The following is a 27,363-nucleotide window of genomic DNA, read 5'->3' on the forward strand; positions in this document are numbered from 1 at the left end:
TTTCTGTTCATAAAGGCATTCTCTCCAGATGATCCATGACAGCTTGTTTGATTTTTGTTAGAAGTAAGTAAAGAGTCATTCAAAATAATTTACGTGAAAAAGACCCATTTGACTTAGGTCACGTTATTGATAAGAAAGACTTTTCCACATTTGCTTGCCAGTTTCCTATCGTCAGTATACCCTAATCCTGCCCTAATCCTAAAAAATGTTTTTAGTTACTGTGCCTTGTACAACAAGTAAATACCCTCTTTCCTCTAGTGTAAGAAAATAAATTATTACTTTAATCATATTAAGACTATCCTGATCTGTTACTACATGCAGCTATGTTCTTTGTCTACATGCAGTGCCAGTGAAAATGTTCCAAACCTTTAGTAACATCAAAACTTGCAGGCTTGCCTTTATGAACCTCTAGCTTTACTAAGTTTTATGTGGAAATAGAGTTCTGTTTGCAAGAACCTGATGGGATATAATGGGTAGATAGATCTCAGATAGGACATAAAGCAGACAGATGTGCTCTGTTTTGCCTCCTAATGAACATTTCTTTTAATGTTGGCACCTGCTCCTTTGTATTGTATGAAATGTATACATTTTCAGTTTCTTAAAACAAGTTCTGCTTTTCTTCAATTTACCATTTTTCTCCACTCTTAGCATAGAAATACTTTATTTCAAGATTAATGGAAATAACGATATTTATTGCAACAATATTAACAGACAGTGCATTAGTTATAGAATAACAGAACTAGAAACGTAACTATAAAAGAAAATTGTTCCGTATTTCACTTTTCTCTCCAAAATAAAATGTTCACCTGTTTAAAGTCTGCTTGGTTCCAGTTAGTTGTCTAAAAGCTTCCCATGGTGCTGTTCTGTAAAGATCACATGAAGTTTATCAAGTCAGAAATGTTATTTTCTTCCAGTATTTTGTATCATAACACAAACCCTAATAGAATTCTATTACTAGATTAAAAATATTTAACAATAAGTATGAAAAATAGTAATGAAGATCAATAATAAAATTATGATTGTGATTAAAGGTAAAATTTTGCTATCTTACAAACTGCGGTCTTGGATTCTGTAAGCAATTGAGAAAACAATTATAGTATTTATATATATGTTTAATCTGAAAACTAGTATGAAAGACCACATTAACAGCAGAAAAACTGCYCTTGATGATTGGATCTGAGCAAAGCTGTTTAGAAAATAAGCATTTTCACAGTCTCCTCACATGTTAATTCCAGAAGATGTTTTTAATTTACATACATGTACTTCTTTTTGTTTACTGTTTACTGAATTATCCTTTTAATTACGATAATACAGAACAATTATTTTTGTTATGTTCTGATGCTATTTATTGTCTTAATTTCTAGCAGTTTCCCAGTGTACTTAACCTTCATGATGATCAGAAATGTATTTGTATTTATTAAACATGTCAAAATRTTTGTTAATAAAAACACGACATAGAATCCTCGTACATATCTGTAGGTACAATAGCTGGCATTTCATTTGTAAGAATTTGGGACAATGTTTTAAATCTATGAATTGTCACTGAACTACTCCTGAATTCTGCTAAAATATAAGCTACTTCAGGTTAAGATCGTATCTCCACTAAATTAACAAATGAAATGAAGCTGAAATTTTGAAGTGCCTTAATGGCTGACTTTTCCCCAGAGAAATACCAAATAGCAAGAAATCTTCTGGCCACTGCTTTGATAGTTGCATGCATCTAAAATACTATGGAAACAGAACAGCCATTTTTGTTGCAGAGAGAGAGAGATCTAGGACAGGGAAAGAAGCTTATGCTCCATGAGATTTCATTAGGAATGTGGAAAACTGTTCATTTATTTGGGTTAAAAGTAGCGGTTTTTTTCATGCTTCTACCTTATCAATCCAACTACCTACTTAATAAAGTCTTATCTGTGATATCAACTTGACCAAACATTCCTGGTCATGCATGCTCTAAAAGATATCCTATGTTTGCCATTTTTCCAGGAAACAATATTCTGGAAACCTATCTGATCTTAATACTCTGATGAGTGCAGAATAAAATAGAAGAAAAGCAACAGAACATTTTTACTTTTCAAATCTTTCTGAATTCTTCTGTAGCAAGTTTGTATGTATCTGTAGGTAGGATTCAAAGGATACTATTGATGGGATAGGATACTGTTTGTATGAAAAATATTTTTCTTGCTCTAGTATACAATAACTAATTTTGAAGCGTAGATCCAGACTAGAAATCAGTTAGATTAACAACTCTGATTCTATCAATTAATTCCGATTACAGAAGAAATAGTAAGTGCTTTTGAATCATACTATGGCTACTTTATATCATAGTTGGGAATCTGTATCAGTGATGAATTTTCCCAASTTAGAAATTAAATGCTAAAGTCTTCAAGTACAGCAGAAGATAGAATCCCTTTCACATGTCATTTGCTGATGTAAAACTCTCTGCCAGCTGTTAAGAATACTACTCTTCTTTCATGTACTTACAATATGGAATAATTAGAAAGAGCTTCAATTTCTATATATGCCATGTAATGAAAGGTAGGTATATGAAGAGAGTATTTCTTCATGATTCTCAGGAGACATGGAAATGTTTTTGTTGTCACCTTATTAACAGATTCTAGTACAGAGAGTGCCATTAAAATCTTGGCATTTTCTGTTCTCAGTAGTAAAATTTCTAGCCATAATTTTGGTGTTCCCTCTCCTGAGTACAGTGAAATATTGCAAATGCCACATAAAAGGTTAAATAATTCTGTTTGTAAATATCAACATATTCTTGGGCCTGTGGTTACTACAATAAAACATACGTATTTTCACTAGACTCTAAAATGTACTGTCCGTATGCATGTACTCTACATCTACAGATACATTTACTCTTTAACACCTCTCTCTGAAAGTGCTGCTTTAATAAGAATACCTTATTATTCCAAAAATGCAGCGTAACACAGCTTGTACTAGATACACTATACCTATTTTGGTAAATACAGAGAGGTCTTACTATGTAGTCTGTAGAGACTTGTGATCTCGTACGATTTCCAGCATCATGGTTACTGTTTTAAACCCTCTCTTCACATTTATGTTTGCTTACTTCTTAATATATATATGCACTGAATAGAAAATTCTGTTTTATATCTTATCAGAAAAAAAATCTCTTAATTTCAGTCTTTAGGATTTTGATATATGTATATAAAAAATTTCCAAATTAATATAGTATTTTTTTCAGTTTTTTATGTTCCTAAGTAGAACTGAATGAAATACCCATAGTTCAATCTACTGAATTGGAAATACCAGTTTTCCCATTTTCTTTTGTGCAATTGGCATAACAGTGTGAAGTAAGTTGTTAAATATTTGGGAGGGATCTCCTTGAAATTATATCTTAAGTAAAACATCTTGACGGGTTTTTCTTCAGAAAATTCCAATTGCTTTTTAAGAATTGTATTGTAGTAGCTGCCTGGGAATTCACAGTAAGATACTTTCTGAAGAATCTCAGCTATAACTTTTGCAAGAGTTTTTATGGTACTATATACTTACTGTCCCCTCGATGTATGAACCAGCAGTGTGATTAATGTAGAAGTGGCTGGACATATACAGTTTAGAGCTAGCATAGCATATTTGAATTCCTCTTCACACACAACATGATCTGTAAAAAAGTATATATAGATTTTCTTACAAAAATACTTTCTATTGCACAAAATTGTCACTTTCTCTCCTAATAAAACAGTGAAGAAAGATACAACGAGCCTTTGGATCTCCCTCTTCCAACTAGGACCTGGATTGTAGCTCTTTATGATTTGCCCCGTGTAGGCTACCTGTCAGATTTCATGACTAGAGTTAATTTTCCATCCAGTGCCTACTTTTGCCTGGCTGCTACACATGGAGAAGATGCGATGACTCTATTAATCCTGCATCCACTGTCTTGCTGCACTGCTGGTAAGAGTAGCCTCTGTAATGTAATCTAGTTTATATCTCTTGCGCCTTCTGCAGCTTTCCATGAACTGGTACAGAGACATCAAGTGTTGTACAGAGATACAGTTTTGTTTCCAGGAAGCAGCATACCGAGGATATTGCAGTGGAGGAGTGCCTGGGCTAACTGGGTAGGCTGTGCTGGCTTGCAGATTGGTTATTTGGCAGTAGCTCTGGGATGTTTGCACGGCACTTGAGTGCACTTGAGTAGATTTGAATATCTCCTCCAGCAACTGCTGCCTCCTTCTCATCTAGGCAAATGGTTTTTGGYTTTTACATTTCCAATTTATTACAGCCTCATGTTCTTTTTATCCCAGTTCTTGTCTGGCTTCCATATATGATAAATTTGCATTTTTTATCTGAGAATCCATCTGAGATGGCAAGTATGTCTGCAGAATAGTACTTCCTCTGATGGAACAGTTCTGCAGATATACCTATTTTTTCTGGGCTTTATGGTACTTAGCAGGAGGGCACTGAGAAGAGAAAGAAACAGCATCATTAGATTTATTCCATAATATTGGGTTATACTTCAAAATGCAAAGTCTTCTGCACATGCTTACAGTATTGAATGAACTATTATTGAGTTTGTATGACTTATGCTTAAAATTCAGATCTGGTGCTGGTGATAGCATGAAAAGGAAAATAAAGCTACTCTTTAATGTCATTAAAGTATACCTGGCAATATTAAAGCAAGTATAAGAAAGGATAAGTGCAAACTTATAATTTAATTAATTCCCCATCGATGTACAAACTCAAAGTCATAAAGAAGGTTCTCAAAGGTAATAAAGGTATTTACTGCACCCTAAGTAAAATTATTTTTTCTGGATTTAGGGTTAGGCACTATTATTTGAATTCRAAACAAGAGATTTTGACAGGATAAGGCATAGTCTGCTGCTTGGATGGAATAGCTGTGTTCTATGAACATTAGTCCGATGCAAAGGTTTATGAAAATGAATACTGACTTCCTGAAATTGAATSAATATGAAATCTTTGTATTTTTGAATTTTTATGGGATTTTGCCTAATACCTTCCCCCTATTTTTTGTTTATAATGTTGTTGTGTTATATCTAATACTTAAACAAGAAAAAACTACAGAGAGAAATTATTTAATCCCCTGTTGTTTCAGATCTTGTACTTGAACCAAAAGGTGCATGCTGACCTAAATACATATAAATGAAACTGAATAAATCAGGGTTGGTGCAATGCAAATGAAAAGTATATCTCAGAGTTAAATCCAACATAAATTCTATACTATCTAATATATATCTGGTTTTATTTTGAATGGGTATGTAAAATATATTTTTATTATATTAGCAGAGAATAAAGCACCAGGCAAATAAGTTGCTGTGCCACAACTGTCATCTTAATATTGTGTGTTTCAGAGATTCAGCAGAGATCATGTCAGGTATTTAAATCAGGAGCCACAAAGCTGGGAATCCTAAGATTTGTTTCCACCTCTCTTGTAGTCTTGACCTTGTGTGAGCAATTTATGCCCTCTATGGCTATTTATCTATTCTGTAAAATGGAGATAGTAATAATATCCTAATTCCTTCAGAACTGTTTTGAATCTTTTGAAATTCTCAGTGGTAGTTTGCGAACAGTAGGTTCCTCAGTGCCCTAATTTTCATCACTAGGTATATTGTTCTAATTCATTGTTAAAAACTAGAGTTTTCAGATTGTATAGAACAGCTCTAGTTGATTCCTGTTCAGGAATTAAAAAAATAAATAAATAAAGGAAATGAAATGCTATGTAAAATATTAATTTGTAAAGAGTAGCATCAGCTTTCAGGCTCAGTAAGTTCCAGATCAGGATTCAGATTTACTTCTGAATTTTATTTCTAAACTTTATCTGCTGTTTCATCAGAGCCTATGTCAAGGTCAGTCTCACAAACTTGCTTGGAAAACTAAGTTTTAGGAAATCTAATCCTACACGTTTTTGTGGATCCAAAATGATAAAGACTCAACAGTCTTATGGAATAGAATTGGATGTTAACTCTATTTATTTGGGACATGTTTTGTTCTTGGTTGGACCAATATAATCTTAAATAATTGGAATTAATGTTGACTTATTCCAGAAACATGCATATCTTTATTGTTAGAATGTGTCTGATTTTATGGGATGTTTATTCTATTTCATTCCATTTCTGGAAATGAATTAGTTGAACACAGAATTTTGTGCTAAAATATTCATTTATCTGTTGTGGGTAAACACTGTTGTTGATTCCCAATCTTCAGGTCCTGTGGTATCAGGTACTACTTATCACCAAATTACCCATTCAGTATGGCAGTGAACCAACAGAGGAAAACGCATGTTGTCTTGAATTGAATCTTAAAGATGTCAAGTCATTTTACCACACAGAAGTATTTCTATTGCATTCATACTAAAGAAATACTCAATTTAGGATTTTCTGAAACTATATTTTCTATTGAAAATATATATTGAGAGAAAATTTATTGCTAACTCTGTCACAAATGAATGTAGTAATGTGGTGCAGTAAGGTATGACTTCTGTAATGTTCCTGAAAATCAAACATACTTGAAGTACTGATTTGTGCCTGCAGCATCAGCCCTGTGGTAAGAACATCCTAGAACTGGCAAAATTATTCTGAGAAACTTTACTTTTCATCAATTTGTAAGTTACCATGATAACTACCAGACCAGATAGAGAAAACTGCCCATCCATTAGCTTACTTTTATCTGTAATTGGATAAATTAGTCATCACATGCATTCAATATCCATTTCATTGAATCTGGGCTATGTTCCTTTGTAAGAAACTACTATAGTATTAATGTCAGATTTCACCATTGTATTCTGAATGAACAGACAACGATAAAATATGTCCCCAGTTCCTGGAATTGTGTTTGTATGTAATTTTTAAATATTAAAGGTAAAAGTGATTAATATATTTTCTAGAAAATATATAAATGTTATAAATAAAACTCAGAAGTATGTAATTTTCTCCAGTATCTGTACTGCATAAACAGAACTGCTAAGGTGTGGATAATTTTCATTTTTCATGTTTGTCCTTAAATGCAGAGCCAGTTGGATGCATTAAGGATACATGGCCTTTTGTAGCCCTGTATGTATGAATAAGAAAAACAAATGCAACTGCTAGTGAAGGAAAATGCAGTATTACTGAAAGARAAAACAGGCATGTCAGTGCATTTGTATGTTGGAAATTACTAAGGGGTAATCATAGTATTTCAGCTCAAGACACAAGATTGTTAACGATAGTGATAAAGTGTTTCCTTACCCATCTGGTAGCTGTTATGTTAGCGACTGTATATTTATAGAGTTTTCATACACTGAATTTGAAAAAGAATTTGCTGGGGCAAACCCTTAGGAAATGTGTTTTTCAGATTCCATTGAAGTGTCATATCCAAGCATAAAAAAGTATTTCCACTGTATTAATGTAAGTTACCATTTTAAACAAAAATAATTAGATTTTAATGTAAAAAATAACAGATGCAAAGAGAAGACAGCATGCAAGGGTGTGTCTCTGRGTTCAGGTGGCAAGACCAAAGCATGCCTTCCTGACAGGCTATATTACCCAGTGCAAAAGTTAGACCTGGAGTCCCTGTCTCCATTCTCTTGCTGTGACAATGAGAGTAAGTTCTAGTACTCTAACTGAAGAGAGGAAGAAAGGCAAAATTTTGTGTGCTGGTTTAAAAAAATTATAACAAGTACTTGTCCTATATATTGTTTCTAAAGTCTAAAACTGAATAGCATTCTGGAAATATTCCTCGGGGTGCTGCAGTCGGGGTCTACATTTCAGAACTGTCTCATGCAACCTAGGGCAGCTGGTCGATCTGTTATAATAAWATCGTAATGTAATATGCAGAGAAATTGGGTCGATAGTTTTAGAGATTTTCCATGTAGTTAAAGTTAGAATTTTGTTTAGGAAAACTTTCTCAAAGTCTTTTTTTCCCCCTAAATTCAGAAACTTTATTTTTGGCAGTTAGGATATTGAAACCCGTGTGTAAAAAAATAAAGAAATTGTATTCCTGAGTACTTCAGGTTTATAAAAATGCACAATATCAATCCAGTAAACCTTCAGAACAAGAGAGTCATTTTTCAAAGGAAAATCAAATTTAAAAGAAGGCTTTTGCATTAAGGCAGTAGTAAAGTAGTCCTGAATCATAATAAGAAAAGCACTTAGAAAAATGTTGCATATGTTTATGACAGATTTTCTTGATAAGGTCTCTGCACAGGGCTATAGACTGCAGCCCCCACTGGGTACATATCTCAGAATGAAGCAGAGCTAGACTAGGTTAGTAACCAAAATAGAGCTCCCTTAGGAAAAGGTACGTGAACAAATGTTGTGATGATTCAAACTGCTGGTGGCCTGACCATTTGCAGTGGGTAAACATCCAGTGATGCTGTTTATATAGGGTTGGTAACCTGGCCGATTTTAAAATTTCATTTAAAATTTCCTTTGTTGTGCATCAGTAAAACTAAATTAACTGTGTATGAAAGCTTATAATTCTCTGGTCTTAACTGTTGTGCAATGAAAATAAATTAAATGATACTGTTTGACATGAGGGARCATGTGGAAATGGATGCTGTGATCTCTGATCAGCTCAAAAATTCTTTTTGGATGTAAGGTGCTATACAAATATTTAACCCTATGATACTGTACTTCCATAATTAATATTAGAGGGAGGCTAATGAAGCTCAGACTACATAATGTCTCCTCAAACCCTTCAGGAACTACAGAACATAAATGAAGACAGTGAGATACCAGATTGGCTAAGCTCAATGGAAGAAAGTATTACAAAAAGAGGGGATGTTTTTGGCTTTTTGTTTTTACTATATAGTCCAAATTCTCAATTTGAGACTTAGAACAAATATGTGTAAGCTCCTACAGAGACAAGACATTAAGAATAATGGAATTCTATTAATAATACAATTAGAACTGACGATTTACCACAGTTATGGATAACGAAATGTCACTATAGCTAAGGAGAAGAGATTATCTTGGTGTTTTTTCTTTTAAAGGGAGAGAAGAAAAAAAACTTTAATTCTTGTCACAACACAAGTCATATTCCCTGCTGTTCCATATCATAGTCTAAGACTACACGTTTATGACTTTGGGACTGGTATTGATGCTTTTTGCCTTCTTTGCAATCTAATGGTAAATCTGGCAAATTTTAAAATTACAGCTTTAACTATTGCTCTGGAATTGCTCTRCACTGAAATTTGCTTTTTCATCACATTCTGGGATGATGAAGGAGCCTAATATTTCTCCATAGAGTTTTTTGAATTTTGCATGAATCAGCAATCTTTTCATGCTCAAAATATACTTCAGGAAAGCTGATTTTTCAAGTTACAGTTGAAATGGAAAGCTTTGCTTCTACTTATATTTTTGCAAAGAGATAAAATGAGTTGTCATTAGGAACATATTTGCATGTTTTCACATAAGCATATATATATGTGTATGCATATGTGTGTATATATATATATATAAAAAACATACATATACACACATACACAAACACACACACACGTATGAACACAGAAAGTGAGACCCACTCACCTACTGCAAAAAATGATTTGCCAAATTAGAGCTAGTAATCTGTTCTTATGAAAGAGGATTTTACCTGTGTTTCTTAACATCATTTTACTTTTTATTCATAGTTTCTAAGATACTCAGTAAAATTACTGATGATACTCATSGATCTAAATGATATTTTTATTTTTAAAATATTTGAAAGTAAATAAAATATTTTTTTAATATCACTTAGGGAGAAAATCCACTGGAAATTTTCCATTTTTTCAATTGTTTTCAATTATTTGTATGGATGAAATTTAGCCTTTTCTCACCTCTTCTCTTCATATGGCCCTTGGTAATAGTATGGTTTAAATGACAGAAATTGTTTAAAGACATGGATACAGCAAACTAATCTGGATAGAGCAACCTGGATCTCTAATTACAGAGCAACAATGTATTATATATGAAATAATTCTAGATTATATATTATATAACACAACATATTAATAGAGTAATCCTTTAAATGCTTATGAGTAAGACTTTAATATAAAACATGACATTTTACTATTGATATGACATTTACAGTGCGTGGACTTTTACAATATTTTGATCTTACATTTTTTAATCTGTTTCCAAGTAGTAAATATCTCTAGGGAATCTGACTTTGCTTATGTGTTTACAAAAACAAACTGCCAAAGAGTTTAAATGGCTGAAATCTCACACTTACCTGCAAACTTGATGTGGAATTTATTTTCAGGTTTCAATATTTGGACATACAAAGGACAATTTGGAGCAAAGTCTTTAACTGCCCATGCTCTTAAAATGGTTTGATGATCCTAAAATGAAATAAAGAGTATGAGGTGATGACAATGAAATACAAATAATGATCATGTTAGAAAAAGAAAGAGCTTTCTCTGAAAAGGTTGATGACTTTCCAATTGCTGATTGCATTAGTGAGGTAACTCACTACAGAAAGTGTGATAACTCACTTTAATCCCATACAACAGCAACTGATGTGTGCGTTTATGTACACATCCATATATATATTTATGCACACAGACAAATCCATAACTCTGCAGATACCGAAAAGGCTGAGGTACTCAATGCCTTCCTTGTCTCAGTGTTCACCAGCAAGGTCTCCCAGAACTCTTCAAGGTGGGTTTCAAGGAGCGGGAGAACGACCAGCAGTGGATGACTTCAGTCAGGGATTATGTGGGAGAACTTAAGTGTTACAAGCCCACAAGATCAGAGAGGTGCAGAGAGAACTGGCCAGTGTCCTTGTAAGGATGCTGCCTGTCATCTCTGGAAGATGGGAAAATTGGGGGAGGTCCCCAACAACTGCAGAAAAATAAGTTGTTGCACCTATCTAATAGGATGGAGGAACAGGCCAACAGGAACCTCAAGAAATTCAACAGAGAGTCCTGTCTCTGCGATGGAGTGACCCCCTGCACTGGCACATGCAGAAGACTAGCTGGGGAGTTGCTCTGCTGGGAAGGATCTGGGGGTCCTGGCAGCCAGCAAGCACAGCATGGGCCAGCCATGTGCCCTGGCAGCAAGGACAGCCAACAATATTCTGGGCTATATTAAGGGGCACAGCCAATAGATGTAGTCCATACAAGTTAGACTGCGTTTAGATACTGCATGCAGTTTTCAGYCCTATACTGAGGTACAGGAAAGACATGGGTAATCTGGAGTGAGTTCAGCAGAGGGCCACCTAGATGGTCCAGGGGCTGAAGCACTTGTCCTGCAAGGGGAGGCTGAGGGAATGAAGCTTGCTCAGCCTGGAGGGAAGAGATRACTTCATGGGGACCTAACAGCAGCCCCCCAGTGCCTGCAGGGAGGTTATCGAGAAGACAGAATCAGGCTTGTCAAAAGTGCTGTGTGGTAGGAGGACAAAAGATAAGGAATGCAAGTTAAAGTAAGGTTGAGACTAGGTATAAGGAGAAACATTTTCCCTATTAGGACAGTCACACAGTGGAGCAAAGTTTCCCAGGGAGGCTRTGCAGCAGGTTTCCTAGACCTGACTGGATACAGCCCGGAGAAACCTGGTTGAGCAYACAGCTGACCCTGCTTTGAGAAGGGTTGTTGGACTGAAGACGTCCTGAGCTCCCTTCCTACCTGTAGTATAGTATGATCCTATTATGATCTCCTATTTTATTTGTTGGAATGAGCAAGAGAGGGTTTGTTTCCAGATATCTTCTCCCAGTATTTTGTCTCTCTTTTATCCTTCTGCAAGTATCAGCAATAGCATAATTTAAAAGGGATGACATTTGGATGTGGAAGAACTGTGTGAAAACTCTTAGATGGTAGTGATAAGCCATGCATAATTAATCCAGAAGGATGTATTAGACAATGTACTTCAAAAAAGCCTCCACATTTGAGTAACATAGAATGAAGACATCAGGATTTAAGATGTTAAGTTAATAAGTCTCACAAATTATCAGCTCAACACCAAGAATCCAAATCTGTATTTTTGTGCAGCTAACACATATGCATAACTGATGGCAGAATTTAGCCATCTACTGACCATAGGATTCCAACAGATTCACAGATTTAAGTTCTGTGCTTGTTACTATGTATGTCAAGTGAGAGTTAAACATAGGGAGAACTCTGCTATCCCATAAAAGTATTTGAGAACATACTCATATATTGAATTCCATGAAATACAGTTATTTTTCAACATATATTAATCATCAGTTTTTACTTATTTCAGAAATAAACAGAAATAATTGAGAGTTGCACATAGGAAACAATATTTGGCTTGAAATGCCTTGCCTAGTCATGAAATTGGTGCTATTAAATGATAGAATATAAAGAATGATTCATTATGTTTGCAGCATCAGCAATAAGGAAAGCTTTCAGACTCACGAACACAAGGGAAAATCTCTGTCTCGAACAGCATGTAATTGACATTTTCAAACCATAATATTTTAATGTCTACTRAGATGGTACTGAGTAGCTTTTCCATTAGAAATACTGGAATGAAGTCATATGAGGAAGACCTTTTGAGGATGTAAAACAAATTAGTTTATATTCAATCTTATTAACACTTCTATGAAAGATAATATGTAGGATTGCTATGCCCATCCAGCAGATTTCAGAACTTGCTATAAACTTTCCTCTTATGCAGTCACTTTTTCAACCCTTTTTCAGAACTTGCTATAAACTTTCCTCTTATGCAGTCACTTTTTCAACCCTTTTTCTTCTGCATAGGACTTCTCATGACCCCCCCCCCTTTTTTTTCCTGTCTCAAGGGAATGAAATGTCAATATACCTTAAAAGTAGCAAATGGCTGGGTAATGGGATAGATGGAGGTGATACAGCACTACAAGATGAGCAAGAAGTTTGGAGGCAGATTTGGGACAGATGTGAAAAAMCTATGTCATTGCAGATATGTTATCTACTCTTTTTATGCAAATGGTATCAGGGAAACATAATCTTCAGTGTCATTTGCAGTGATGATGTGTGACATGAGCTAAGATTAAATTTGCTGTGATAAACCAACTGTACCACAAATATCATTTTGATAGTACATTTTAGTCCTTTTCCTTTTTCTCCCTATGTTATTCAGATATTTCTACGAATTTTAAAAAATTATTTTCTCTTGAAAGCATAACTGTTGTCAGAAGGTGAAAGAATGTTAGAAGAATGCTTAATACATCCTCCATATGTGAAACAGATGTCTGCYCTGCTTACTGTAGCAGATAAGCAGCTTACATCTTGGCCTGGGATGTCAAAATGACATTTGAAAAAATAAAATTTAGCACAGCTTTGTCTTGCCAGAGAAGAGAAAATGTATAGTAAGAGACTGTGAAAAGCTGGCAGATTCTTGGTCTGACTACTTATCCAGGGAGCAAAGGAAGAACTAACAATTTTTTGAAGTAACTGCCTGTCACCTGGTATTGTACTTTCCTTCTGAGCTATAATTGAGAGTCATGGATGAGAAGCAACAAATGCTAGTACTAAAATTTATTAAGAACAAAACAGCAAGCAATGAACAACCAGTGGCAGCCATGGCAAATGAGGAGATTCTGTGCTGAGGTCTGTAGCTGGGGAGAGAAAAATCCTCATGGACTTTGAAAAATCCCCAGCTGTTCTGGATAGGGATCTCCTAAAGTATCTTTTAATTTTTATTTTGACAGCTGTCAGATGTAGGAGAGGATCCAAGGTACTCTTAACACTTTATCGATTTCTCRGGCAAACTAGGGTAAAAAATCAGTTGCAGTTATATTAACAGATACTGGGATAGACTTAAAATTGAACTTTCTTTAGCTCAGAGACAAACTATAACTTATATTAATATATTTCTTAGCAGTGACTAGAGGAAATTATTTCTATTTCATTTCAAAGCTCTAGAGGGCAGTAAGATAAAACAAAAATACAGATATAAAAAGCTGTCTTTATTTTCTACCTGAAGTATAAATTATTGCATTCCCTGTGAAAAAGATATCTGTAAAACAACAAAAAACTGAGAGGAGGAGGTGATATCTTGTATAAAAAGTTCAAACCAACTGACTCTCAGAGCCCAAYTTGACTGATCCAATTCAGATTCCTGATCTATGCTATTTGCTATGGAGCCACAGAATAAATGATATCTCTGAATCTTAAATATTCTAGGASTGCCACGCTCCCAGGCCTGTGACAGACTTGAGAGTTGAGACAGGACTAGAGCTAGCAGGACACTGCGTAAGAAGTTGAGTCTGGAAATCCTGAGGTTCCTAGCTCTGAGGAGCCCTAATGGCAAGCTTTTTGAAGGAACTTTTTAAGCATTCTTGGAGATCTCAAATCCCAGGGCAAGCTGACCTTATTCAGACATTTTTGAAAATGATAGACTTTCTGGACACATTCCAGTTCTCATCAGCTGGTATTTCCCAGCAAACATTCCTTGTTTGGAAAATTCCTAACTCATTCAAATACTGATATTTACTGAAGTTGTAGTGGATACTTGACTTTGATAAATATGTGACATGAGCCTAGGATAATACCTTCTTTTGAACTATAAGCACCATTTGAATAGCTTATTCTTAGCTGCCATACTCCTGCTCTCCTGTGTTCTCTTACCATTTCTTTTTGCCATTTCTCTGAGAAATGCTGTTTTTTGCCAGAGTGAAAAAGAAATTGACAGATGGCACTTACTATGTACAGGATGAAATAAGGGACAGAGAGTTTGGACATGCATAATCAATTCCTGTCTGCATTTGGCAAAGTGAACACCTGAACTAAGGGGTCAGAATAGTTATACTTTGCTTTACACAGATAGCTACAAAAGATGGAGACTTGTCACGCGGGGAGAAGATTTTTTACATTAAGCCTGGATAAGAAAACTTTCTGAAAGCACAATTCCTTATAAAGAGTGGTTGTTGATTTCAATAGTAGACATTGATTTCTGGAGCACAGCAGGTCATGAGAAGAATATTATTTGTTTTATAGCAGATTGTTGAGAACCATATTGCAAAAGGGGGAAGTGTTGGCGTATGCAGTGCTGCCAAGACAAGGGCCTTCCCCATAAGCCTTGATTATAAGGGAGGAAAGTCCTTTAAATGGATAAAATTCAAATAAAAAGGAAAAGAAAAGCTTGATTCATATTATTTACTCTATCTGGGAAACAATCTGCTATCTGCTGCCACGTTATGACTAGCCACCCAGAGGAGAATTCTGTCCCAGCAGAAAATAGCAGGACTGTCTCTTCAGTAAGATTTGCCTTTTTTGATAATGGTCTCTACCGGAAGAGACATGCCAAACAGTGCCAGGTCCCATTTTCCTATTCCCTGGGGCACGCTGGCCGTGAGGGCGGAAAGGCTGCATGGAGAGAGTTGTAGCTGGCTGTTAACTCTGAAACCAAAAATGAATAGGATTGGCCAGAATAGATGGAAGATATTTGGAGTCCACTGGCTGCCCTGTGGGAAAGCTTGGCAGAGCTGAAAATTGCCTTTTCTTGGTATAAGCTTTGAAGAGGTTATGAGCGGAGTTGAGATGCACAGCTTACATCTAAGTGAATCCTATGTCAGTGCAGGATGTCCTTACAACTGTGGAAAGGTATGAAGTACAAAATGGCCATGAATCACATCCTCTGATGGTATGGGACTTCTCATTTCTGAACTGTTTTATAACTGTCCAGTATATTCTGTGAAACAAGATGTTGTAGCTGAATCAGAATCAGATGATTCTGCCCTTCATGGCTAATTTAAGCAAGTCAGTTTAGTGTTTTTCTTCAGTGTCACAGAAGTAACTGATATTTTCATACATGTTTACAGAAACTAATATCTATGTTTACTCTTAGATAGGTACATTAGTACCTCTGTAACTTCTAAATAGTAAATTCTGAGTATTTGCCTTGCTTGACTTTGTCTAGGACTACTTGTTGCCCATTCAGTGGCTTTCAGTACTGTGTTTTCATGAGTCTCTTGCTGATTAATTGAATTCAGTGCCATTAGTTCAAGAAAAGTCTGATATCATGGCGGTATCATAGATTCAGTGGCTTTATGCAAGTGAAGAGTTTGGCCTAGGGTCTTTAGCTTTGAAATAAAATASTTTTTACAGCATTGTGATATTCTACAAAAAATTAACAGTTACTTTTAACAAAATTTGCTTCTAGGGCTCATTTTTCTCCCAAGGAAACAATCYTTTCTTCTTGCTAACTACAGCTTTTGTTGCTTTTGTCATTCTTTCTCTAATAAGCTGTATGTATAGGTATGGTAATAAGTAGGCTTTGAGGGCAGAGGAAGTAATTTTGACAAGTTACAGGCAATATATTAAGAAACCCTACATATTTGATGCAGTCTTCATTTTCTATGTTTTTCTGTCCCTAATTTTAATTTTTAGAAAACTCGCTATTCCTTATAATCTATCAGTAAAACAGTAGGCTGAGGCAGATAATATATTAACAGGTATGAATTGAACTAAAATTCTTCATATAAGCACATTGCTTTGTTTCTGCATATTACTATCTTAACTTTTTAAAAATTGAGATAAGTTGAAACTTACAATTACTGAATTGAAGAACACAAATTTGATCTTGTCAAGTAATTTGCAACTATCTTAATTTAACCCTGTGCATACTTAAACCTATTTTGATCATTCTGCTTTGTAGTTCAAGATTGAACTGAACGAAGTCAGCTAGGCATGCAATAATTTAGTTTGTGAATCATAGTGAAAAAAGTGAAGTTGTGTTCATAAACACTTCTTCCTCAGTGACTTTTYCCTGATTATTTGCAATCGGTAGGTAATTTTTATGAATTCTAATTGATACTAAAATACTTTTATTCTTTTATCAAAGATATGCTGAACAGTTGCATCAGCAGTCTTCCTTTGTAGACAGTAAAATTTTTCACATCTGTAATTGGCAAATAGGAAAAACGGTCAGATATTCTTAGAGTATTGGTTATTTGATATTAGTCATAAATTAATTTATAAAGTTGAATTCAATTCTTACTTTGTGCATAATAAGCATTTGATACTCTAAAGCTTCTGAATGGAAATACCAACCAACTGATATATTTCATTTCTGCTTTAATAAATATAACTTTCTGAATTAGATGTTGAGAGCAAATAGTGCTATAGTCCAGGTAAATTGAATAAAACTTTTGGTTTTGACTGAGTGCTGCTCTTTGGAGTGATTAATGACYAAGTGCCAACAAACCTGTAAGGTACCAGGTTATTGCTTATATATATAAATACAATATCAGAAACGATACCTAAATGTTAAAATGATACTCTGCCATTCTTCCATGAAAAAAGAGAATGCATAAAAACATATTATTTATCATGTAAAATAAGCTTTTAAGAGAAAATGTATACATATAAATTTTTAGGCTTTTTTACAACTTTTCCAAATATATAACTAATATACAGTGTAAAATCCTAACTTTATTCGTAGAGTTCATATAATGTAGTTTCTAAGAAAGCAGTAGTAGATATGTTATGTAAAATGAGACATTAAATATAATTTCCTGAATTTGTGAAATCCCAGCTATAGCAAATCCAGTAGAAAACTTTTCATTAACTTAATTGAGATCAGAAATTCATCCCACTCATGCAAATTCTCTGTGCAAATCAGCTAACTGTAATCTTGAATACACAGAAGTCTTAGCCTATGGGATGGAATATGGGTAGTGAGAGTGTAAACAGCATGCATACTCATTCTTAGTTATTTATTCAAAACTTACAGCTGCTGTCCTGTCCACCTCACAGCGGCTACTCAGAATGAAACAAGCTTCAGCATCATCCATTCTAGAAGACGGGAGAAAAACCTGTTATATGCCAACAAAATACTTCAGTGGAGTGTGTTTCACAGTTCATAGTCTTACATATGCTTAGAAATAGAATACAGAGAAAGTTTAATCTGTTTTTATCCACTATCTGTCTATCTTGTGCACAAATGCACAGCTTATCAGTACTTCTTGATTAGGTTCTAGCAAGCTAACTTCTTCTGATGCCAGGGGAAGTTGTGCCAAAATAAGAACATCAGTGTGGCCTCAAACACACTTACTTTGTAAAATATTTATCTTGCATATTTATCTATGAGTTTAAAAGGTAGATAAGTAGCCCCAGTCTGTTTACCATGTAAAAGTACAATATTGAGGAGTTGTTATTGATAAGAATGAATATGAGAGGGCAGGTAATAGCCATAATACAGAATTGTCTTGTCTGGTGCTAGTGGAATGATGGGTAGATGTAGTGRAATAATCTGTTGGGATAAATAAAAAACAACTTTGTATGCATGTATTGAATTAACTGTTTTCAGTTTTTAGTCTCTTTGAAAACTTTCAATGTGTAATTATTCTACAGTGGTTACAAAGGTCATGTAATCAAAAGAGCTGAGGTGGAAGCAGAAGTGAACAACTGCCTGACTGAAAGTCTCATGAAAGCTTGCTCTTGCGCTCTTGTGTCAKTTCTTAGTATCTTCCTCCAGTGAATCCTACTTCAATTACTGGTGTAAGGAAGTAGAGGAACAGGGACTTGGTCAACCTGCTTGAGAAAACAGGACTTTCTGAGCAAAGAGTAACAGCAGGATCTGAATGGATTTCCTGGAGAGGGGAACAATGAGACAGAAGTTTGGGGAAAATGAGCAGGTAATTCACTGCCCTTTCGAGCAATTCCATTCTAGAGTCTGGAAAGGGACCCGAGATTCCCAAACCTTTTGTCTCTCTGTTAGTAGAAAATGGAAGTGATGGTTGCTAGTAATAGTCTAGCACACTGGGACCCTACGCTTAGACTAGGACTTGTTCTTTGGGGTACTTCACAAACACAGAACAAAATTAGTCTTGCTAAGCTCTAAAGTGATGTAACGATGGSTAACAAAAGCGCGTGCGAAAATGGGCAACGTAAGGAACCAGTGTGAGAGTTCCACAAAATTAGCATGAAAGAAAGTGGTCTCATTAGACATGAGAGCAGAAAACAGGCTGAAGAGAGCTTGTTATGGAAAACTGGGGTTCCATTGCAGTTGTTTCTGAGAAATTCCTCCTAGACTGAAGGGGGAGTGCAGGTGAAATCAGAATGAGAGTTGTCTGCTAATCTGTTCTGTGTGAGAGGAGTAGTATGCRCGCCTAAGAAGGTTACCTCTCTGTGAGGACTGAGAGTTGCAAGTCGTAAGTGCCTTGATGCAAAAAGGAGGGTAAGCCAGGGAAGGCCGGCAGTAGGAGGCAAAGTGATGCACTGTGAAAATAATATTTTCAAAGCGTTCTGAAACAAGGGTTGAAAGATGTGAGACCATGTTTGTGAAGAACACAGGAGTAGTTTTAAGTGAGGCAAAAATGAGAGTTTGCATGAGAAAACACTTGCACTATGCAGGTATAGTCTGCATGGGATGCTCTGCAAGAGCATCCAAGGTTAGGACATTTGTTTTAGTTTGGTAGCAAAAATTAAGATCTATCTAAAATTATCTTCAACTAAACTGAAGTTGATTAATAAATATCCACAAAGAGATGCCTGAGAGTGGCCAACATTTTAGTTTATCCTATAGAAATAGTGACTTAATGTATATGTTTTGTGTGAGGTCATTCTGAGAAAGCATAGAAAAAAGCGAAGGGTAAGGACAAATCCTTATAGATTTCCAGCTGCTAGCRGCCTAGGGGGAAGATAAGGGGAAGCCTCAAAAGAGTGAAGTACTTGAAAGGGAAAAATCATTGCAACAAAGGCAAATCAATATATAGGAACAGTAATGCCAAATGCAGCTGACGTAGAGGAGCGAAGAGGGTGGAAAGTTAGTTCTGAGTTTTGATTAGGAAGAAATCACGGGAGGCTGTGTGAGTAGTTTTAGCCAARCACAGGAGCAGAAGTGGGAAGGTAAGATCTTTAATTAAATTGTAGGGAAGAAGAAAATTCAGTGACATTAGTGAGGGAACAGATTTTGATGAGAGCTGATGAGGTGACTGGGATCAACATTATATTTGGATGGTTTCGTAAGGAAGTGAGGCTTGTGGGATCATAGTCACTCTTTTTCTTTTTTCTACAATGTTTTTTGAAACTTCTTGAGTCATTTCAGCCACAGATGACAAGGATAATAGCCTGAGATTAATTTTCTRTAAATGTCATGAATGTCAACAACAGAAATGCTAATAGCATCTCTGTTTAACACATTTATTAGAAGCCAGAGTATCTCTATGAAAGAACAGTGTTATTAATGTCCTAACAATTGGAAAAGATTTTTTTTGGCAGTTGCACTATTTTTATATGCCAGAAAATCTGAATCTGAGACAAAAACCAACAGTTTCACTACTAGAAGATGCCAGAAATTAAAGGGACTTTGTACATTGAGGAGAAAATGTGAGAGCATAAAATACAAAGAAAGAGAGTGGATGTTAAGGGTATTAAGATTTGTGACAGGATTACTAAAAGAAAGTGGAAGAGTACAAGGAGAGAGAAAAAAAATATTTGAGTTCATGACAGAACATGGGAGAAAGCTGAAAAGGAAAGAAATCAAGCCATGGCAGTGTTACTCACTTTCTACTGCTGAATGGAGATTTAGAGCTATTTTATTCAGTTACTGTATTATTTCAAATGCTTAAGTAGAAACAAAGGTTCCAAAGTAGAAACAAAGGTTCCAGTCTTGCTGATGAACAATGTAAGCATCAGTGTGCTATCACAAGACAGAATTTATTCTGTTTATTAAACCTGGACACACAAAAACTGTTCAGAGAACACCAAAAGATCACAAAGCGAGGCTCTCAAAAGGTAGGAAGCAAGAACGGATATAGTATTTGTAAAGTCAAACTTTGTTCTAGAGCATATAAACTAAAATACAATTTTTAATTTTCTGATCATTTACTAACAATGCAGTCAGCTCACTTTGGTATTCCTTTACTTTTTCAGTGCAACCTTTCTCATCTTATTTTGACATTGCATTTCACGTAAAATACACCACTTTTTTGATAATAAGGCACTTCTTGATTTTTTTTGTTGGTAATCGTGACTTTATTTATTCAGAGAGTTTACTGTGTGCCTTGTTATCTTCTCAGTACATTATGTTCTCATTAAAAAGAAAAACAGCAAACACCTTAGGTACTGGGTTATATTTCATATTAAATATTCTATTAAATTCCCACTATGCTTCTTCCCTCAGGAGAGGTTAAAAATTATTCTGTGACAGGTACATTCAATTACATGTTCTGCAGGAAAAAGCACAGTTCCACAGTTGACTACCTCCAGGTTATTATAAGTGAAATTCATGATTATCTTTAGGGAACAGCGTAATTTTTCTTCTCCTAGAGTATAGAACAAATGCCAACTAAATCCCACCATTAAATCCTTCTTAATATCAGCAGGAAAGCAAAAATGGAAATCCTCTTACAACTTTCTTTTTTTAAAAAAAATCTTAATCCTGAACAAAGCTTTATTGAATTTTCAAATTTTAAACAGATACAGACGTAGCTGTATTTTCAATGTCAGAAAATTGAAAAGAAAAAAAAAAACCTGCTCACTAGACTCCTCAGATTAATTTGATTCCTGGAAACAATTCTGCTGACTGTCACAAATTCTCAGGCAGGTATTGCCTTAATTTTAGATATCTGCATTAGTTGCTTAATTTAGGTGAAGATAGAGAAGTTATAAAGAGCAATGCGGATTACCTAAATCAGTTATTTGCTAAGAATCACCTTTATCTCCCTTTGGAGTTTGAAGAGACGATCCTCCTACATGAGTTCCATTGTGAATTCCTTCCCACCTTCAAGCAATTCAGCAATGGTGTTAGGTTTTTCTTTCTTTTTTTTTTTTTTTTTTTAAGGAACTATGACTGATGTGTTTTGATTAATGTTATTGGATATTAACTAACAGAGAAGATTTTCTAGAAGTGGAAATGTATGGTAAGAGGAAGATCCTGAAGGAGGAGAATATGGTAACACAGTGGAGTAGTTGCTTGCAGTTATCAGTCTGGACAGGGCAAGGAAACAAGACTGTGAGATGGGTTCAAAGGGTAATCGTTACTTTGTTTACTTTTTTTCCCTTCAGTTGATCAGGAGAACAAGCACTGACCTCTACTACATTTGCTCAAGGAACAGAAACAAATTCTAGCATTGCTGGCAGTTTTGTAATTTTCCGTACTGTTTTTGGAATAAATTGTTTTGTTTATATGCACTCTGTTTTAACATCTTTAAAATTTGAGACAGAAAAGACAGTGAAGAAAAACTTGGTAAAATGAAGTAGCTTACAAATACTTCTTTCTTGAAAATTTTCAGATATTAGGAAAAACAGACTATATAAGAGATCTCAACTGTCTAAATACACATGCTTTCCTTCTAACAAAGCTTGTGTTGTCTGTCAAACTTATTAAACAGTATGATGTGAAACAGAAGTAAAGAGTAAGTATTAGTCAATATTTGCCTACTTTGCTCTCAACAGGTCTTGATCTTTTAGTGCTGAGCCTTGCAGATAGATAACTCTTTGGGACCACATTGGGATTTGTAACACCCTTCGGACCTGAGCATCCATTTCAGTAGGACACAAAATAACGACATAATAGTCCTGTCAAAAACATAAGGGGGAATAGGCATGTTATTCTTTGATATTACCATCTGTTGTTGCTAAATGATAAGTCACCAGAGGCTCAGAATGTTAAAAACATCTGTGATAATTCCCAAATTTCATTGACAAAAGCTATTTTATGAATACAGGTGTTTAAAATACTGAATTCTTCTTTAATAAAAATGGCCGAAAAATTGTCCACTGCTTGCAAAACACTTCAAGGTGGCCGCTAAAGTACAGATATTTTCTTTGGACAACTCTGACATTTCCATATGAACATAGTTTTTTAAAACACAATTCACACTTCTGTCATTCTAGCTAGAAAGTGTAAGAAGTTTTCCATAATCCAAACAAAATTATCTTCCTCACCTCTTTAATACCCACTCAGTTTTTTCCTTTACATTAACAGGCAAATCCAAACCCTATTTCCTGTGCTACAGTCTCTGTGCAGAAAAAGTAATGTTGTTCTGAGATGTACGTGTGTGTATTTATGAAAAAGAGATAAATGGAAGGTGCAGGGAAGAGAAGGACCAAGAGCTTAGGAAAGGCTCAGTATAGAAGCCTTCCTTACTACACACAGACATTTTTGGAAAACAGTGCATTGGATCCAGTGCATCATTTGTACCCTTCAGCTTCCCATTATGACCATAAAGGGAACATATACAAAGCTCTTTTAGGCTACAATAGTAGTATTAGGAACTTTTTTGTTTCCAGCGTATCATAAGAGGCTGACTCATTATTTGCACTAGTTACTAAATTTTGGGCTTCAGTTTCTGCATACCTCTATAAAAAATGGATTTCTTTGTACATTTGCCTATGCCTCTTACTAGCTAATTAATTGGGGGAGTATTTAAGATTTGTCAAACTGCTGCTCATCCACTTGAGGATTTTCTTTTTTGATTTTTTGCACTATTTAATGAAGTAAGGTACCACAGGTAACTTAGTAAAAGATATCGAAATAGAAGATGTAGTAAAAGAGATGGTCTATAGCAAAGCTAACGATACTGAATCAAAATCACTAATTAATATAAATAGGTTTTATATGATCAGATCTGACTATGGATTTTTGGATGGTACTTTTTGCATTAAGAGAATTAGGGAATACATACACTGAGAAAATCTTGTATGTAATCTATCTAGATCTTTGTAATTTAATGTATATCTATTTCTTAACTGCAAAGGATCTAACCTTCACAACATTGGTGAAAAATGAAACAAAATGCCCAAACCAAAAGACTCTCTGACTTGTGAGGAGTTCTGATGCAGTCCCAAAACAACAGGAAAAATAATTTGAAAATAATTTTTTTTTATTATCTATTTTGAGATAGAATAAAATTAAGCTACGTGAAAATATTTGTTTCTAAACGGACTAGTATAATTCAACGAGATAGTAATTCTATCATCTGTTTAATCCATTTATCTCGATTTAAAATGAAGGYATGCATACTGTATCTCTGGGTCGTATTGCAATTACAGAGTCCCAAGCCAGTCAGCTATTCCCGAATGCAGTTTTACAAATTAAATGCCATTTAAGAAGGCTGTCTGCAAAGTAACAGTGTTTAACTGAGTTTTKGGGKKTTTTTTTATTGTAAAAATACCTGCAATCTGGGGTGAGCATAGAATTCATTTAAGAAATCCATAAGTAAGTCAATCTTCAGAGAGCTGACACACAGCACAACGTGTTTTTCCGTCTGAGCTCTGTGCCGACTGTAATTACCACCAGACTTTTGCCTCTCCATCCACAAATATGCCAGCTGTTCAAACTGCAATAGATGCCAAACGTCAGTGAAATACAGACAACCAGATGTGCAGTACAACTGGATCATGACTTAACAATATCTCTTTGTTCAGCTCATGTCTGTATTTAGCGCCTGATACCTTTTCTCTTAGTGAAAAATTTGCTAGTAAGTGGGTGAGATGAACGATAGGAAGGTGGACAAACCTAGCACTATGGCCATTCTCTAACATTCGGAAATTGGGGGGTGAGTTGGGGGTGGGGGACAGATAAGAGAGAAGGGACCATTAAAATATGATATGACAATAATTACAAAATTTTAGAAACATAATAAAGGCTGTACCTTATTTATTTTCTGTATTTCACGTATCTGAGCTGTTTTTTTCAGTGCCATGTGGCCTAAACACTGTCATAAACTCAGGTCACTGTAAGCATAGATACTCTGATAAAGGCACCGTTTTATTTATGGTCTGAGCAATGACTTTCATCACAGATTCTATAATATTCTGAAGGTGACAATGTCTGTATATTACCATCAAATCTGTATACGCTCTCCTACCTGTTTTACAACTACCACTTAAATACACGGCAGCTCTTCATAGAGCTATTTTATCTTTGCCAGCTGAACAACATAAGCAGACTAATAGTGAAATCTGTTTTGTGCTCTTACGAATGGGAGACCTAGTATGCAATATGTTGGGAAATACGAATCAGAATTAAATATGTAAGAGCATTGCTTTAGCAGACTGAATTTTTCAGGCAAAAGAATATTTAAACAATCTGTACAACATATAATAAAACATATAAATACCATTTCAAAGCTTTATGGAAGTTATATATAGTTAATACTGAGTTCAATTTAACTATATGCCTGTGTGATAGCTGTTTTTCCTCATCCCCATTCAAATGATGGAGAGACTGAATCATGACTAATAACTGGTTTCATATCATAGCAGGACAAAAGCTCAGGAGAGAATGCCTCCCACGTTCTGTGTGGAACACTATATGAAGCCCCTTTATCACTACAAGACTATGAAGTAAAATAGCTAATCATAGTAAATTGGTGTAAAAAGGCATTAAATTCGAGGTCATAAACTGGTAACGCAGAGATCTTAGGTTTTACCAATCTGGTATCAGGTACCTGAAGTGCATATTAGAATTACTTGAAAATTGAAATTTGTATTTCTTAGGAAGTTTAAGAGTTTTTCAAATTTCTTAAGCAAAACATTTTACTTTTCAACAGAATATATATTCTACTAAATTTCCACTCCATTCAGTGGGAATATAATTGCGTTAGTGCGTATATTTGTGTATGGTAGATATTAATTATTTAGATTTAAGTAAAATGTTCAAATAATTTCAAGGGGGTTTCATGCTGTGCTTACAGTGAGCTTTAATTCACTGCCAAAGAGGCAGAGTTTGGAAACCACAGCCATGTGAGAAACACTGGAGCTTTACACTCTAGTAGGGCTACTGCAGGTTTTGATAGCTGTGCACAATGTCTTCCCACATCCCTCTTTTTTGGCAGGAGGTCCAGGTCATCTGTGATGACCAAGTATGGGACAGTCAGTGTCTTGGCAGGGCTGCCCTGGAAGCCGCAGGGTTTCTGCCAGCCAACAATCAGACAGATGTTTGCTGCAAGTTTAATGAAACTGATAACGATTCAATTAAGTAATTGGATTTTAACAAATTAGCCTTTTACCCTTGAAAGTGTTATAAGTTCTGAACCTGTGCAGGAATTGCAAGATCCTGCATTGCTGGCAGGTTGTGTGTGTGCATGTGTGTGTGCATATGTGTGTGTACCTACACATACATCTGTGAAAATAATTTGCTTGAGTTGCAAATTTATTAAGATTTTTTCAAGTTAACATTGGGCTGTAAGTATAACAGAGGAAGTGGAGAGAACCAAGATTAGAAACAGAGATAGCCTGGAGAGGAAATGCTACACTCATACAGAAAGTGCTGGCTACTGTTGTTTTTAAAACTGCTCCATTAATAACAAAACCAAATCTTAGGATGAAGAGAAGGGCTCTCTGGTACACAACAGGCACCAGAATCATTCAGCAGCACTTGAAAACTGTTGTTTGTGCTCCTTTTTTTATTATTTTATTTTTTTTACTATAGTTATAAATTAAAAGAGGACAGACAGAGGGAAAAGAAGGGGGGAAAAGGGAAGAAAATTTCAGTTGTGTGTGCACAGAATAAGAGGTATAAAGACATCTCTTCTTATCTTCTTATCCTTTCTGACATTTTATATGCCATAGTAACGATAACAATAAATTATTTCAATTATTATTCATTTTAAAAGTAACTCTAAAGAGAAAAAAAAAATCCACATTTACCTGAATAGGCAACACCACAAGAGCAACACAGATCATAATGACAACAAGCAGCTTTGAAGGCCATATCTTGGGTGTAACATCCCCAAAGCCCACCGTGGAAAATGTCACTATGCAGAAATAAAGGGAGTCAAAGAGAGTCAACTTGTTTCCTGCTCGTTCCAGATGCTGAATTCCACAAATACTATGTAGAAAAGAATGAATAAAGACATGAAGAATAAGAACTGTACTTAGGGTCAATTCAAGTTCGATGATTATGTTATGTATGCAGAGAATTATTTATTTTAGAATGCATACATCAGCATTTCTTTCAAAGAAGAATCAGTATTAAATCACAAGAGTTATTAGTATAATTTTCATGTGCCATTTATGTTAAAAATATTCATTTCTTCATTATTTCAATATGACAGTCACAACTATGTTGCTAGGTTTTGCTTAGTGGTTGTTGTGAATAAGAGGTGATATGTAGAACACCATGGATCGATGCAATTTCTTTCTAAACCAGAACAGAACAGATGGTGTATAGCTGCCACCATTCAGAAATTTTTTAAAAACATCTTTTAAAATTTTCAGGGAGAGTTCACTGGTATGACCAAGCAACTGTATATAATATTTTCCTTAAATCTACCAGTTTTTATGTTGGTCTATATCCCTTTGTGTAGCAAGAGCTACTAGCATAAGCTGGGTACAAGAGTAACTGCTGCATACTAGAAGGATAATGTTTGAACAAATGGGTACTGACTGTTCAGAATAAACTGAATGTAAGAATTGCAGGGTATCCAACTGCCAGAGAAATAAGTGCCCAGGGTCAGCCTTCAGGTACGAGATTCAACGTATAAAGAATAGAAATATAAGCATAGTTGTCTTTCATAGCAGAAGA

The 27,363-nt window shown here is 35.2% G+C and overlaps 1 protein-coding gene across 1 annotated transcript in view; it reads right to left on the reverse strand.

The window, feature by feature from the left end:
- KCNT2 (potassium sodium-activated channel subfamily T member 2) overlaps positions 1 to 27,363 on the reverse strand; it is a 160,645-nt gene that overhangs the window by 53,677 nt on the left and 79,605 nt on the right. The window contains exons 10-16 of the mRNA XM_085303198.1: positions 26,487 to 26,667; positions 24,008 to 24,172; positions 22,273 to 22,409; positions 17,618 to 17,681; positions 10,180 to 10,288; positions 3,529 to 3,637; positions 807 to 863 (exon numbers count right to left, since the gene is read on the reverse strand). Of these exons, the coding sequence (XP_085159324.1) occupies positions 807 to 863; positions 3,529 to 3,637; positions 10,180 to 10,288; positions 17,618 to 17,681; positions 22,273 to 22,409; positions 24,008 to 24,172; positions 26,487 to 26,667 (822 nt within the window). The remainder of the gene's footprint in view (positions 1 to 806; positions 864 to 3,528; positions 3,638 to 10,179; positions 10,289 to 17,617; positions 17,682 to 22,272; positions 22,410 to 24,007; positions 24,173 to 26,486; positions 26,668 to 27,363) is intronic.

Source organism: Rhea americana, unplaced genomic scaffold (genome assembly GCF_003343005.1).
Source record: "Rhea americana isolate MKP2758 unplaced genomic scaffold, rheAme1 scaffold_198, whole genome shotgun sequence".
NCBI classification, from domain to species: Eukaryota; Metazoa; Chordata; class Aves; order Rheiformes; family Rheidae; genus Rhea; species Rhea americana.